At 37.7% G+C, this 16,627-nt stretch overlaps 2 protein-coding genes across 2 annotated transcripts in view; one reads left to right on the forward strand and one right to left on the reverse strand.

Annotated features, from left to right (window-relative positions):
- tecta (tectorin alpha) overlaps window positions 1–16,294 on the forward strand; it is an 89,581-nt gene extending 73,287 nt beyond the window's left edge. The window contains exons 27-33 of the mRNA XM_051932253.1: window positions 84–286; window positions 1,796–1,959; window positions 2,678–2,926; window positions 3,673–3,835; window positions 4,690–4,777; window positions 13,104–13,223; window positions 14,200–16,294. Coding sequence (XP_051788213.1) covers window positions 84–286; window positions 1,796–1,959; window positions 2,678–2,926; window positions 3,673–3,835; window positions 4,690–4,777; window positions 13,104–13,223; window positions 14,200–14,300 — 1,088 coding nt within the window. The 3' untranslated portion in view covers window positions 14,301–16,294. The remainder of the gene's footprint in view (window positions 1–83; window positions 287–1,795; window positions 1,960–2,677; window positions 2,927–3,672; window positions 3,836–4,689; window positions 4,778–13,103; window positions 13,224–14,199) is intronic.
- LOC114656856 (40S ribosomal protein S25) overlaps window positions 1–16,627 on the reverse strand; it is a 1,002,297-nt gene that overhangs the window by 347,310 nt on the left and 638,360 nt on the right. The window lies entirely within an intron of this gene.

Raw genomic sequence — 16,627 nt, forward strand, 5'->3', positions numbered from 1 at the left:
TAAAAAGGAAAACAAGTCAGTGAAAGGTGGCTTTCAGGTATAGATTAAACATCATACCCTGTGGTTGACTTATTTGCTTGCAGGTGAAGATGACATTATCCAGGCTGAAGTGACATGCAAGCACTCCCAGATGGAAGTGTTCATTTCCAAATGCAAGTTATTTCAACTGGGTTTTGAGAGAGAAGATGTCCGCATCAATGACCATCACTGCCCTGGCATTGAAGGAGAGGATTTCATCTCCTTCCAGATCAACAACACAAAGGGGCACTGTGGCTCCATTGTGCAGGTGAGAACAGCCTAAGAAAGTGGAATTTGCATGTTTACTTCAGATAATCAGAGGTAACAAACAAGTAGAGCCAAATTGGTAGAAATTTTAGGAGGTTGGTGTATTAGCTAGATAACTGAACCTCTCTACTCTGAATCTTTGTGTGTCACTCATCATTTAAACTGCAGGAACTCTAACTGTAAAATATGTATGTAAAAGTTAAAATATGTAACTACAATAGTAAAGGGAATAAAATAAATTGTATCATTATTTTTATTATTGTTAAATCAATATGCACCACCTACTCGGTCAGCCATGAAGAACCTTAGTATCATCAAAGCTCAGAAACAAACACCTGCCTCTTATATTTAAGTTTTTAGATAACACTTTTAAATAAAGAGATTTATAAATTACAAATGCATAGTACCTTTTTTCAAACTTTTTACTCCCTGTAGGGTTCCAATGTTTGTTACTCACTCATAACTGAAAAGAGTAGCAGAGTAGCACAACACTAAGGTTTACAGTTAAACAATTTAGTAACTAGACCAAACTGTCCATCCTGCATCATTGTCATCCTGAAGCAAAAAAAAAAAAAAAACACAACACAAAAGACAATGCTAAATTTTTCAACATGCTGTACATGTATGGGATCACCAGGAAAAGGTGTATCTAAATCATGCAGAACATTTATTATGCAGTAGTGCACAGAAGTTCATTCAAAATAAGATATTACGGAATCTTAATGAGCAAGTATGAAGTATTTTTTAATACACACTAACTTATATTTAGAGCACTCTGTATTTCCTTTAAGAAGTAGCTTTAATCATAAAAACACTCTGCTTATTATATTTTTATTTCCTGATGTTCAGTCTAATCTATGAATAAACAAACTTTAGAAGAATGTGGAATAAGTAGGAAAATTCTCAATAAACAGGGAGCTTATTATTTTCTTTGAAACTATTTTACACTTGCACACATTATACTGTAGACACTGGTATAAAGCACGCACACACACAAACTCATAAAGAGTTCCACTTACACACTGGAGAGGCTGCATCCTCTGTTGAAGGGGCGGTGCCATGTATTCTCACTTATACACAATACATTGACCCAAAATAATTTTATAAAAGAGATAATCAGGAATTATCACTTGATTCATTCTTGTAAATTGATATAAATTGCATTTTTTTTGTTTCATTTGTTATTTACCGTAAATATACTTGAACTATGTCCCTATTTTAGAATATTGCATAGGCATGAAAGGGCTTTAAAGAAGACCAATTTATGTTTGGAAATCTGTAACATTCTACATTGTTAATTTCTCTTAATGTCTAATATGTATAATATATTCATTCCTTACATGGTATTATTGGTCTCTCCAGATACTATAGACAGGAGTGCTCTTTATCTTCTTTTTCCACTTAATAGTTTTATTCAGATTTAAAATGTATGTATCTTCAGTGAAACAAAACAACCTGGTTTCTCCTGGTTATATATTAATGGCCATCAACACATGTTCTTCTTTTGCAGTCCAATGGCACTCACATCATGTACAAGAACACAGTTTGGATTGAAAGCATTAACAACACAGGCAATGTAATCACCAGGGACAAAACCATCAATGTGGAGTTTTCTTGTGCATATGAACTGGACATTAAAATCTCACTGGAGACAGTGGTTAAACCGATGCTGAGGTAATGCTGCTGCTGTGCTTCTGACACTAGCAGATCTGGGGAATCTTATCTTCAAGGGAAGCAAACTAATATTTCCAGCAATTAATCTTATTCATACAAGGTTCCCAAATGCAAATGCAATGGGAAGTGAATGGTCCACCAGTTGGACTCTTCGTTAACAGCAGAATAATACAGCATTTCCAGATATCACTGCTGGAAATCCCCCATGCACCCATTTAAATTAATAACCATGAGTAACTGAGATTAGACCCAAGTGATTCCATCACCTAAATTAGTTAGTTCTGTGTGATGTTACATAGAATAGCTGTCATAAGCAGCTTTTTTTGCAAGGGAGGGTACTCACTGAATATGTATAGAATTGTAGAAACAAAAAACACAACATTAATCAAACACACTAACATATGTCCTAAGATACAGCCTGGGAGTTAATCAATATTTAATCAGCTTTTACACTGATCAGATTGCTCAGGCCCAAACTGTGCTGCCCAAATTACTGATGTTTTTGAATAGTAAGTTTCTGTACTGTAGACAAAATGCAAAGCTCAGAAATAACCACCCAACAAATATTAATCTAGAGGCATTTAGAAGGCAAGTCTGGACAGGGAAAAGACAGGTTCATACAGAAATATGTCATTAAACAATTGCATTTTGAAAAGCTAATGCTCCAGTGCTAACAAAGAAAAATCTGAGCTTTAAGTGATTAATTTCTCTCACACAGTGTTATTAATCTCACTCTGCCAACGCAAGAAGGAAGTTTCATCACTAAAATGGCACTGTATAAAAACTCATCATACCGCCATCCTTATCGGGAGGGTGAAGTTGTGCTGACTACACGGGATATCCTCTATGTAGGGGTATTTGTGGAAGGTGCAGACCAGCATCAGCTCATTCTCATTGTCAACATGTGCTGGGCAACACCATCACGGGACAGTAGTGACCGCCTACGATACATCATCATTGAGAGAGGGTGAGTGTATGGAGGAGATGCTATATTATATATAACTGAAAAATTTATCATCTGTCATTTTTTCTAAGGAATTTGAGATGAACTCTCTTTCAATTGTGGTTTAGAAAATGTGGTACATACAAGCAGCTCTTTTGTTTTGACTATTTGGCTTCTTAAAAACCACTGACTAGTTGTCTGTCATGCATTTCTTTTGTACTGGATGTTAGTCCATTCATATGCAATATCTTTTAGATCAGTATGTAATCCTCACCAAACATTAGTTATCACTACACAATGAAGGTAGCTCCTCAATTACAATTTTTATTTTTTATCAAATAACACAAAATGACTATGAATCCATGAGAAACAATTTATTAACATATAAGACTTTTAATATGTGTTGGGAATCTTTCTAAATTACATTAATTTGACATAAAAAAAAATTAAAACATGTTTTTGTTGGAAGAGGTTTTGTTAATCTGACATTTCCAAAAGGCACATTATTAAGTGAAAACTATTGAAATTAAAGAAGCACTGAGAAAAGTATGAGTATTTGGAATGAGCCACTCTCCAACTGCCTAGGAATTAATTTCCTATTATGTGCTATTTATTTTCTTGTTCTTCAACCATTCTATTAACTAACTGCATTTGAATGACATTTTTCTGCTGGTATTATCGCTAGAATTATACTACTTTTTGAAGGATAACAATATGCATTTACTTACACAAAGGCCCCTGCATCATCCTAACTCTGCTTTTTGCATTAGGTGTCCAAACATTAAGGACAATACCATTGAAATGGAGGAAAATGGAGTCTCGCTCACCTGTCGATTCCACGTCACTGTGTTTAAATTCATTGGTGATTATGATGAGGTTCACCTGCACTGTGATGTTTCTCTGTGTGACTCTGAAAGATACTCCTGCAAGGTGGTAAGAGACTCTTCTATACTGCGGACACCTATATGCACTATAAATGGTCTTGAAAAAATGAACAGAAACTGTTTTTCTTTCTGTTTCTTTTAATTTCTTTTTAAAGCAAACAGAACAGACACACTTACACTGGGAAGGGAATACAGAAGCAGTATTCATAAGCAGGGGTTATATTAGCAGATTGCTCTCTGGTGGCCTAAGACAAAGCACAGTTAAATCTTATTCATATGGGCTTTCTGAGTACAAAACTCATAATACAGAAAGCCAGTTTGCTCTTAAACCTTCTGAAAATATGACTTTACATTAAGAAAATGCAGCCCACTAGCAATTCTCTGTATCTTAGGTGATATACACAGAAAATATTTTTTTCTGTAATATGAAAGATGCATAAGTTAATAATTACCTCATATGGTACTCCTACCTGTTTGGTGTGATGTAAAATATTTGATCACTTCGCTAAACTGGGCTTTTCACCAACTGAGTACAGCACCTCCTGCTCTTCAGACAGACCAGTCCATGAAAACCTGTACCAAACAGATTATCCTTAACCATCCATTAGACTTCTGCTGAATTGGAGTGCAAGAATGGAAACCTTCTACAATATAAGGCCATCAACATTTTTATGATATGCTTCCTTTTGCCTCAGAGTTTGGCTATGCCAAAGCACAGACACCCACTCACAGCAGCTGTCCTGGGAACAACGATTGTCTCTCACTTCTATGAGTGTATGTCTCATGAAAAATAATATTTAAACCCATTTGCCTGATCAAAAAATGAATTTCATTATCAGGGTTTGTCTATGTGACAGAGGGATGATGTCAGAGAACTCCAAATTTTGTTTTTGTTACTTTTAGAATTGTCCTCATAACTCAAGGATGTATTCTGAATATGGCAGCCAGCATAAGGAGCAAATACTGTCTGTGGGACCTATCCGGAGAAAAGGTTTGTGCATAATGTAAACACTGTTTAAAAACCACAACATAAACATACAAAAAAGATTAACAAACTAAAAGGACAAATAAGGAGATCAGTAACTATGAATTTCAAAATACACAGTGGTACAGATATTCATTAAGTTTAGAAAACAAAAGACCTAAGGGATAAATAGATGGTGTTGTGGAAGTTCAAACAGTTTTAGGAAGCATAGTCCATAAGCAGTGTCCAGAATAGATAAGGGCACATTAGCCCATTGTACATACAGTAGTTCTTAATTATTCAGATCTAAGGAGACCTACAGGGAGTATTAGTAGTGATGATTTCCTGGAGGTAGAACTGGCAGCTAATATAGGGGTGATAAAACTGGAATGACATGAATGGAATTGCTTGAATAAAGAACACATTCAACACTGTTACAGACACCCTATAACACATTACTTTTTATAACAACCCTTTGGAACAGAATGGGCTATGATTTTATAAATCTTAGTAACAGGAAGGGTCAGTAAGACACATACTAGCCCAAAAAATTGTTAAATTTGGTTAGGGTCACTGAATAATAACTGATATTAATGGACTATTTTCCACTTCTCCTACACTATGCATATGCATGTGTTCTGTGATAAACTAATGTTCAGTACACAAGTTTATTTACTACCTTGAGCTCAAGTTGCTTGCCAACCCTGACCAAGAAAGAAGAAGTTATAGATCCTCCATTCAAGAATGGAAATATATTATTTCTCAAAGTATTGATAAGCAAAAGGCACCTGGATTTGCATACCCACACACAGGCAGGAAGTCTCATGGATGTTAAAAGTAGAGTCATTTAAATTCTACCTCCCCCAATTATTGGTCATTTATTTTTTGTATGTGGTTTGTACATGTTTCTCAACAAAGTACCTGTTCATACTCCCTCCTTCTTAACTGAACCGTACTTTTCTACATTTCTAGTTCACATCTCCTATATCAGTATGCTTTTGCTTTTGTAGTGGTTATCTTTTTTAGCTTTCAGGATGAATGTGTGTGACTAAATTTGTTCTCCAAAATAACTGCATATACAGTAAGGCTAATTCCTGGTGGTAAAATGTACCATAGTAGCCTTAGGTAATCCACTGAATGTCAAAGAAGGGAAAGTCTCCCCTCTGGTGGTTGCAAAGAGCATTTACTCAACGATGAAGGTGTAAGCATCAGAGTAATTAATCACAGGTGATGTTTATTGTATATACTCTAGCACTTTTAAAAATAAGCACTATCACAAAGTGTTTAGCTAAAACTAAAGATAAACTATACTATAGGGATGTGCTAAATTCTGGAAAGATCCTGCAAATTTTACAACATCAAGTCTAAATATAACACACTGAAAACCTGATAGACAGTACTGCAAGGTCAATATTAGTTATACAGTTATAACAGACAGACAAAATACAAAAAGTTTATTTCAGTCAAGATTTGAACATTATGATCAACGAAGTCTCACTGGCAAACCTATTGTGACAAGACTTCCATTTGAATTCTGGTCTTAACAAGTTCATAAGGTTAGGTACACATTGTATAAATTTTGGGAAGTTAAAAGTTTACAATGTGTTTGAATTGATGTTTTTTTTTTAAATTTAGAAATAGAATTTTGAAGATGATATATCAGACAGCATCCCAGTATTGTCGAATCAGTTGAGGGTTCATGTGGTTGTGGGAATGCACTCCCAGTGGAAGTGCTAAAGTGTTGGTGTTTTCACAATATACCATATATATAACTCTCTGATAATTGAATGCACTGTATATAGGCCGTTGAAGTGTGAATCATTGACAGTCTTTCACCTGCCTCAGAAAGAAATGTTGTATACATGTTCATTATCTTAAGCTATAAACAATATCTACTGTATATTGCCATATTTCTATTTAGTTTACCCAACCACACTTGAACTGCGATTTCATAAGAACTGCATTAAGGGAAGAATCCATCCATCCATCCATCCATCCTCTTCTGCTTATCCGAGGTCAGGCTGCGGGGACAGCAGCTTGAGCAGAGATGCCCAGACTTCCCTCTCCCCGGCCACTTCTTCTAGCTCTTCCGGGAGAATCCTGAGGTGTTCCCACGCCAGCCGGGAGACATAGTCCCTCCAGCGTGTCCTGGGTCTTCCCCGAGGCCTCCTCCCGGTTGGACGTGCCTGGAACACCTCACCAGGGAGGCGTCCAGGAGGCATCCTGATCAGATGCCCGAGCCACCTCATCTGACTCCTCTCGATGCGGAGGAGCAGCGGCTCTACTCTGAGCCCCTCCCAGATGACTGAGATTCTCACTCTATCTTTAAGGGAAGAAACATCATTAAAAAAAAAGTTTTGAAAAAACGTCTAATAATTATGCGTTAAAAGCTGAGAGTTGCTACAGCAACACTTTTAAAAAGCTAAGTTTCTGGTGTTTTATTCTAAACATGCAGAATAAACCTGTTACTGACAATTTTTTTACAAAAAAATAAAAAAATAAAAGGTCTCCAGAGGATTAGAAGGGAAGGTAGATGACCAAGAGATGAAAATGTAAACCAAATGAAGCAGTGAGAAAACATATTCTTAGAGCAGGCCAAGGTCAGAATACCAAAAGAGGCTAACAGAAACAACAAACCAGAAATATTTAAAATAACATTGTCAATTTCCTCACACAAGCTTGTATTAATTGCCCATAACTAACTCTCCACACAACACTTCTTTTTACTTAAGAATCTGAAAACCTTGACGATATCGCCTTACAAATTAAGTCTCAACTTGACTCAAACAATTTATCTGAGGTCCTTCAATCTGATTTTTGAGCTGCCCACAGTACTGAGAAGGCATTAAATCTCTGGTATTGTGTTGGAATGGTTCACCTCCTATGTTACGGAAGGCAAAGAAGAAACGAATATATTGCCTTTGGAAAATATCAATCAACTGTTTATTTTGTCTCCTCTGGTATTCTTCAGGACACAGTACTGTGCCCAATTCCTTTATTGATTTACATAAAATTTTATGTCAGTACAATGTGTCTTTTCATTGTTTTGCCAATGACATGCAGATCTATTTCTGGACCTCTCCAAAAATGCATCCAGGATTGAACTTTCTAAATGACAAAAATATTCCCTTATAACCCCTGTGCTTTTTTAGTTACATTGGTTTCCTTTTCAGAAGCGGATTGAATATACAGTAAGATTTTGCTCCTTGTATACAAGTGTCTTACAGATATTGCACCCACATATCTTTGAGACTTAGTTACACCACCCACTTCTGTTATCTCTCTCTAATCTGCATTGGTTGGTTGTCCTGCAGACAAGGCTATCTACAATGGGTGACAAAGCCTTTTGCTATATTGGCCCACGCATGTGGAACGAACTGCCACAGTCTGTTTGGGCCTCACAGTCTCTGTTTTAAATGGTTTACTATGGTTATTTGTATATTTATTTTATTTTCTGAATTTTATCATACAATTCTTATTTTATTCTTATTTTAGTGTGTTTTTTATTTTTTTTATTAGTGGTTTACATTTTTTAATGTAAAGCACCTAGGGATAACAGTTTATAATATGTATAATATATATATAAATAAAATGTATTATTATTATTACTGTATAGAAGCTGTGTACCACTGTCTTATACTTGATGGTATAAGGCATTGCCTATTTCCTATGGCATGTAGCCTGAAACAGGCAGTGCATCTATATATACACAATATACAATACAATACAATATTATATATATATATATATATATATATATATATATATATATATATATATATATATATATATAGTGGACGATAGGGGACACGGTTGCCCCGTGAAACCCAACAGACAGATGCTCCATACACAACTTTAAAGGCACTGAGCAGATTTTTAATCTTTTTTTTTAAAATAGTGCCTCCAAAGCACCACATCCACCAAACACACCACAAATCAATACAATAAATTTCCTCCTCTCCTCCCAGCAAGCTCTGTTACATTCCCTCCCAACTCCGGCTCTCTTGCTGGGTTCCCATCAGTCCTAGTCCTTGGCCTGGAAGTGCTTCTGTTCTTCCTCCCACTTGACTTACTACCACTTTCAGGTCAGCTGGAGAATTCAGGTTTTCAATCGGCCTGGAAGTACTTCGGGGCTTCTGTTGTCATAGTCCATTAGTACTTCTGAGCTATGTGAGAATTTGTTTTCCCACCAAGTTGTAACGGCCGACCCCTTTTACCCAGCCGGCAGCTACACCTCCAAGACCAGTGGCCTGGATAATTTACTGAGAAATAATCTACTATCAAGCCGTACTTCTTACCATTTGAACTTTTCCCCACAATCGACGGTGAAAAATATAAGCACACAAACAGGATGTAAAATTAAACAGATTATATGTATTATATGAAATATAAAAATAGAAACATATAAATACAAATATCCCTCCACCCCAGCAATCACAAAACACCACCAAATATATATAAATATATACAACAAAAACCCTCCCTTGTCCCTGTAACAAATAAACACACAACACGAAAACAACAATGACTGAGAAGTAAAAATGACTGAGTCGGTGAGCTCAAAAACCCACCTGGTAAACCGGCAGGATTGCTGCAATCGACAATCGCGGATGGACCGGGGGAGACTTTGGGAGTCGACCTGATGGGGCCTTTTCCTGTTACCAGCTCGAGGAAGACCGTCCTGATGGTGGTGATTGATTATTTTTCAAAGTGGGTGGAGCTGTTTGCATTAACAGACGCAAAAACTAATAAGATCTGCTCCACCCTGAAGAACGAAATCTTCACCCGCTGGGGGGTGCCGAAGAACATCATCTCAGACCGGGGTCCGCAGTTCACGAGCTCTCTCTTAGATGAACTTTATACAGCCTGGGGAGTGAAGAAAAACCTGACAACAGCTTACCATCCCCAGGCTAACATGACAGAGCGAGTGAACCGGACCCTGAAGAACATGATCGCCTCCTACGTGGGTGAACGCCATCAGGACTGGGATAAATGGCTCCCCGAGCTCCGGTTTGCCCTGAACACCGCTGTGCACGAAGCCACAGGTGAGACGCCTGCTTTGGTTGCGCTGGGCAGACAGCTAAAGGGCCCGCTTGACCGACTCCTTCCCAGAGCCCCTAATCCAGAAACCACCAGTTACAATAACCTATTCAAAATTGAGGAATTACGGCGGAGAATCCAACAGAGGTTGGTGAGTTCGACATCCAGACATGCCAAGTTATATAATGCCCGGCGTAAGGAAGCGCACTTTCAGCCGGGTGATTTGGTCTGGATTAGAGCTCACCATCTCTCGGATGCCAGCAAAAGGTTCTCCGCCAAGCTAGCGCCTAAATGGTTAGGTCCGGCCAAAATCATTTCTCAAACAGGTCCCGTTAATTTCCAGTTTCAAAGGGGTATCGGCACTGACTCCAAGATAGACACAATCCATGTGGCCAATCTCAAGCCGTACTTCGGCCCTCCCTTGTCCAAGGTTGGGGGGGGGGGGGGAATGTAGCGGGGCCACATAGTGTTTAAATGTCAGTACTGCGTGCGTCTCGTTTCATTGTCCCGTTTACTGTTTGTGCATCAGTTTATGGATGATGGAAGGAGACCACAGCCCCCAACCTGGAAAAACACCTGTTTTCAATCAATCAATCCCAGCCATCACAGGACTATATAAGCCATCAGGAGGAGAAGGAGAGGAGGAAAAAAAAGAGGAGAGGAGAGAAGGAGATTTTGTTTCAACATTACGACCACGAGCAACCTGTACCTGTTTTCCATATTGCGCTTATCCATCCAGTTTGTTTTCCATCTGCCGGATTTATTTCAAGGACCTCACCACGAGATACCCCGGGGTAGGATTTAATCATCCACCACATACACGAGGATTCACGGTGAGGCTGTTCCATTTTTTTTCCGGGGAGAATCAAACAACTCTATCACTAATTCAGTCATCCGCTTTCAGGACATTTTCTTTATTACCGGACTCACGTACTCATTCATTTTCAGTTTATCAGTCATTGTTGTTTTCGTGTTGTGTGTTTATTTGTTACAGGGACAAGGGAGGGTTTTTGTTGTATATATTTATATATATTTGGTGGTGTTTTGTGATTGCTGGGGTGGAGGGATATTTGTATTTATATGTTTCTATTTTTATATTTCATATAATACATATAATCTGTTTAATTTTACATCCTGTTTGTGTGCTTATATTTTTCACCGTCGATTGTGGGGAAAAGTTCAAATGGTAAGAAGTACGGCTTGATAGTAGATTATTTCTCAGTAAATTATCCAGGCCACTGGTCTTGGAGGTGTAGCTGCCGGCTGGGTAAAAGGGGTCGGCCGTTACAAAGTTCCCACAGCGTCCCCTGGCAGCACCCACCAGGGCTGTGCTGCCGAACTCCAAGTCCCATAGTGCCCTGCGGACATCCAGGGCACCGCTGCAGTCCAGGGAAGCTGCCATCTATTGTCTTGGGGGAGGCAGTGTCCTTGATAAGCTGCCTTCCCCTATCCTTTCGTTACTATTTACTATTATAAAAAAATCTTGGAAGGCTTGGATGGAGACGATATGTGATTTTTGACTTTAACATCCCACGAGACAAGGCATTGAGACAAAGGGACAGCTGCTTTACAGGCTTTTACATGATCGATGTGCAGCATGACAAGCAGAACACGCAGCTCGGCAGCAGCAGCGGCAAGCCACTAGATGATCCGACCGCATCTCCCTAGCATGAGTTCAACCTCCGCGAAGTGGCTGGTGCATAGCACGTCCATGGGGGGGAAGGGAGTGGGCGAGCAAAGCGAGCAGGGGGCAAAGTCCCCTAGTGTATATATATATATATATATATATATATATATACGCGCACACACACACACAATAGTGGCAACCATGCAAAACACAAAATGACATTGCCAGGAAGCAATAAAATATATACATAAAAAGAAATGTAAATAGTTCAAAAATGGGATAAAGGCAAAAAATGTAAACTAAATATAAGCCCCCAGATAAGGAGAGGAAATAAATGAAGAGAACCAAACTACCAAAGCCAAGTCTTGTTGACAAAGGAAGCAACAAAAACACTGACTCCCTAAAAAGATTTGCAATAGCTAAATAAACAAAAATGCCACAAAGATGATGATAAAAAACTTATATTATCAAAACAATAATGCATAAAAAATAAACAGAGAAATTAATTTGGTTTGATCCAAAGCCCCAAATAATGCCAGTATCCAAGGATGCTGAAAACATATATTCATTACTATTGTATCCCTGCATCTTTTAATCTGCTTTTTAATTATGGGGTCACAACTAGAGCTGGAACCTGTCCTGGCAGCATCAGGTTCAAGGCAGAAACCAACCTTGGACAATATACTGTATATCAAGGTTTTGGAAGGCTTTTTTAACCCTGCCAAAACAGTGTAGCCACATTTGAAACAATTTTTATTGATTGCCATAGATTTTTTGTCACTTAGAGACATCTGATCATGTAGGGAGTGACAACGCATTGGTGAAAATGGTCATTCAGATGCTGGGGTGAGCTTATAAATTATAAATTATTGCATCCACTACACAGTGTCATCTCCAGACAGAGGAGCAGCTTCAGCGACAGACTGCTGTCAATGTCCTGCTCCACTGACAGACTGAGGAGATCGTTCCTCCCCCACACTATGTGACTCTTCAATTCCACCCGGGGGGTAAACGTTAAAATTATACAAAGTTATTGTCTGTCTGTATACGTGCATTGTTATCGACATTGTTATCACTCTTTAATTTAATATTGTTCTTTATCAGTATGCTGCTGGAGTATGTGAATTTCCCCTTGGGATTAATAAAGTATCTATCTATCTATCTATCTATCTATCTATCTATCTATCTATCTATCTATCTATCTATCTATCTATCTAAATTAGTCATGGAAATCTTTTTGTTTAGGATGTGCAAACAGACCGTTTTAGATTTTTATGCTAAACTATTCCTAATACAAATTCTGCTTTGCTGTCAGTGATATTCAGCTTCTTCCGGAGACTGATACAAAAGATTCAATTGCTGTACTAAACATTTTTAGTTTGAGCAATTTTAGTTTGAGCCAAATGAACTTCAAAGCTAAGAAGTGTCAATTTAATCTCTGCATCCATTTTATTATAGGACCAGCCTGAGTCTCATTGATAAAAATATATACAAACATGTATTATAACTCTGTACTTGTAAACCAACTAAGGATTGTGCTCACTATCAAAAGGTGCTATGTAAATTAATGATTGTTAGTTAGCATATAGTAAATTACCTTGTATTCTGGTTTAAACAAGTTTTAAACAAGACGCTATGACCATATTGTATTTCTTATTTTTGATTATTCTACTCTTGGCTACTCAGAGTCTGACTGGTGTGAAGAGAACAATGGCGGGTGTGAACAGATTTGTACAAGCATGTTTTCAGGGCCTCTTTGCAGCTGTGTCACAGGGATGCTACAAAGAGATGGCAGAAGCTGTCGAGGTAAGCCACTCTGTATATCGTTGGCTTTCCACAATGCCTTAATAATAACAGCACTTGTGAAGACAATGATTATTTCTAGTGCTGGCGAGTGATTCCATATCTGATTTTTGGGTCCTAAATATCAATTTGTATGAATTCTTCAATGACAAAAGCATCACATCATGGCAGAGCTCTTAGCATTAATACTCTGCATAGTGATGCTGGATATAGCACAAAGGTTGAATCAGCTAATGGTTCCATCAAAGATGGTCTATCCAGAAATGTTCAACATTCTGAAAATAAGAAAAAATATTTAATTTTCTTTTACCTGGAGTGTGTAAATGTTCAGGTTGCTAATCATAAACCAGGCTAAATCACCACTTCCACATGAGCAAATTAGATTAAAATTTTCAAAAATCATGCCTTAACAAACACCCTTTGTATCTGATTGCTCTTGCATAACACTGATAGTTAAAAAAGCATCCAATATTTTGGTTTTACTAATGGGAATATTGGCGTTAATAAACATTGCACTGTTTTGGTAATTCACAGTATGCATAAAGGAGTGCATCTTTGTAGGCTGTTAACCACTTCTCAGATTTTCTCATCCACTTTTATTATGTTTACATTACATTTCAGTGATAATCTTCAATATAAATATTTGAGTTTACAAAGCCACGGAACAATTTATTGGAAACACTAATTATTCCATTTTAAATATGGTTTATAGGTTTTTAGCATGTTTTTTTTTTGTCATCATAAGACAGAACAGTTACAGAAACCTCAAAAATATACTAGTATATTTATGCATATACTAATTCTCTCAGAATAAAAACACTGCTTTGAACAGAATTACCAGTCAGGATATGAAATCCTTTCCGTCTATGATTTGGCTCATTTTTGCATTGAAAAACTATTGTGCAGTATGGTCATGTTTCACTAAAATAAATGCAAGGCCCATGGCATCTAAATTGACTGCTTATTTTTTTCTCTACAGCCTCAAGTTCATCCAGCAAGCCACAGTCTGTACCCTTAATGCTGGTTTTCAGTCAGATTGCAGGCTGGCTGCTAGTCCACACACATTCTGTCAAATTGTAACACTGCAGGAGCGAGCAAAAGAAAGAATCAAAATGCATGTGAGAAACAGAGAGAGAGAGAGACAGACTGCTAGGAGAGCCTAGAGATTCATGAGCAACCAACACTTCTACTGTTACTCAGCTGAAACCTACAGAAGCAAGACCCTCAAGCAAAGCAGCAGGCTGGAACCATGAACTGTTAGATGCCAACCACCCACCCAAAATCTCCTGTGATTTTTTAACGTTTCAGAAGGACTTTCTCTGTATGGGCTAAGGGCTGTTCTGAAAATCCAATACCCATATTTTCTTGAAATTGCCATATTTGCCTGTGTGCTTCCTTGCAGCCAAAAAAAGAAGATGGTTTGTGCTTGGCTTGGCAGCTTTCACTATTTAGAAAATGCCTGGCATGCTCCAGGTGTTAAAGTCTGTGGGTTATCACTTAAGAAGACATAAAAAAATAGGTTTCTGAGTCATCTGCTTTGTGTGCAAACTGTCACTAAGCAATCTGGAGGCTTTTGCTATGGGGGAATTCATTTAGCAGTGAACTGCCTTAGTCACTTTTTTTATCTTGCATTGAATTATAAAGCATGGATACTAAAATTAGTGATTTAAATTATATGGATAGAAATGTGTTGCCTTTGTAACTCTTAATAAACCAATTGCAAGAATGTGTAAGAAATTATATGTGAGCTTTTAGCTAAAGCAGCCCTACATCTTTTTGTTCATTGTAGTTTTCATTTCTAACTAAATCTGCGATATGCCAAGCAAATGATCACTTTATAATTCATAATTTGGCCATAGTTAGCCACTTTCATTTACAAGAAATACATCCATCCATCCAGTATCCAACCCACTATATCCTAACTACAGGGTCATGGGGGTCTGCTGGAGCCAATCCCAGGCAACACAGGGCGCAAGGCAGGAAACAAACCCCGGGCAGGGCACCATCCCACCACAGGGCGCGCACACACACACGGGACAATTTAGAATCGCCAATGCACCTAACCTGCATGTCTTTGGACTTTGGGAAGAAACCGGAGTACCTGGAGGAAACCCACACAGACACGGGGAGAACATGCAAACTCCACACGGGTCTTCTAACTGAGTGGCAGCAGCTCTACCCACTGCGCCACCGTGCCGCTCCCAAGAAATACATTTGACAGAAAATTCCAATGCTAAAAAATAAAGTAGAAGCAGAAGAGTCTAAATAAAGCAAAAATCAAGTTGAATTTAACAGTCAAGTAGCAAGTCACAGTATTCAAAGACTACAGTAGTGCACCTTTGTGTTGTGAATAGGCTAATCAAAATGAAGCACCAAACCACTACATCTTATTTTGCTCCTAACTACCCCTACCCACACATATGCCTAGGCATCTCTTAGTTTATTTAATGTGAGCCTTCCAAAGTTTTCCCAAGATTCCTCCAAATTCAATATTTTATTCCCAGCATGAAACCTTTTTTTTCCCACAGCGTGACAACTGAAATCATATGAAGCTGATTGAATTTGTGTTTCAAAGCCTCACTAAATCCTTAGTCGGTTTAGTGTGACCCCTTTCTGAAAATCCATATCTGAAGCACCCATAACCCCAACATCTTGAATATAACCTTTTATTACTACCACAGTATTTTCAAAAAATGTATTCCTTCTATGAAACTACATTCCTACCTGACGTATATATCCTTGTTTCTTTGTTTGTTAACTTAATTTACTACTTCTGTTATTAAGAGATAACCATAGTACTGTTTCACTCTTTTTCCCTCTTGGTTTTGTAAATCAGCTTTCTGACAATAGTCAACGCAAAAACTATTTTAGAAAAGTGAATGATTTTATAGCACTTTTTTTCCCAAACTTTCATTTTTAGTTGTAGATAAAAATAATAGCAAACAAATAAAATAATAAAAGATATTTGGAATTATTTGAATACTGTTTGGACACGGGGCGTTTAACTACAAGAGACTGCTGCAGTTCTTGACGTGCGCTTTTGGCTAAGCTGATTTTTTTTCTGCACTGCTTTATTGTTCCAGATTTCTGGATGTGAAAGTGCTTGACTGCCTGTGAGTATGCCTGAGACTGATGGGTCACAGTTCTTAGTGTACTGGCTTGCAGCATGATCTGTGTGGAAATGTTAATTTATATGTCATTACTGTTAATTTAAAAGAAAAAAATAGCTTGGATTAAATGTTAATTTTTCAATTAGTCTGTCATTTTTGTTTTATTTGTTGTATTACACATTTTTAAATCTTTGACTGCTCTTCATGCGAAAATTCTTTGTACTTTTGCAGTGTAACATCATTTTTTTCTTTCTCTTTATTTCAAGCATGACAATTTAAACTGCTCTCAGCATCAGA

This window comes from Erpetoichthys calabaricus, chromosome 9 (genome assembly GCF_900747795.2).
Source record: "Erpetoichthys calabaricus chromosome 9, fErpCal1.3, whole genome shotgun sequence".
Lineage (NCBI taxonomy): Eukaryota > Metazoa > Chordata > Cladistia > Polypteriformes > Polypteridae > Erpetoichthys > Erpetoichthys calabaricus.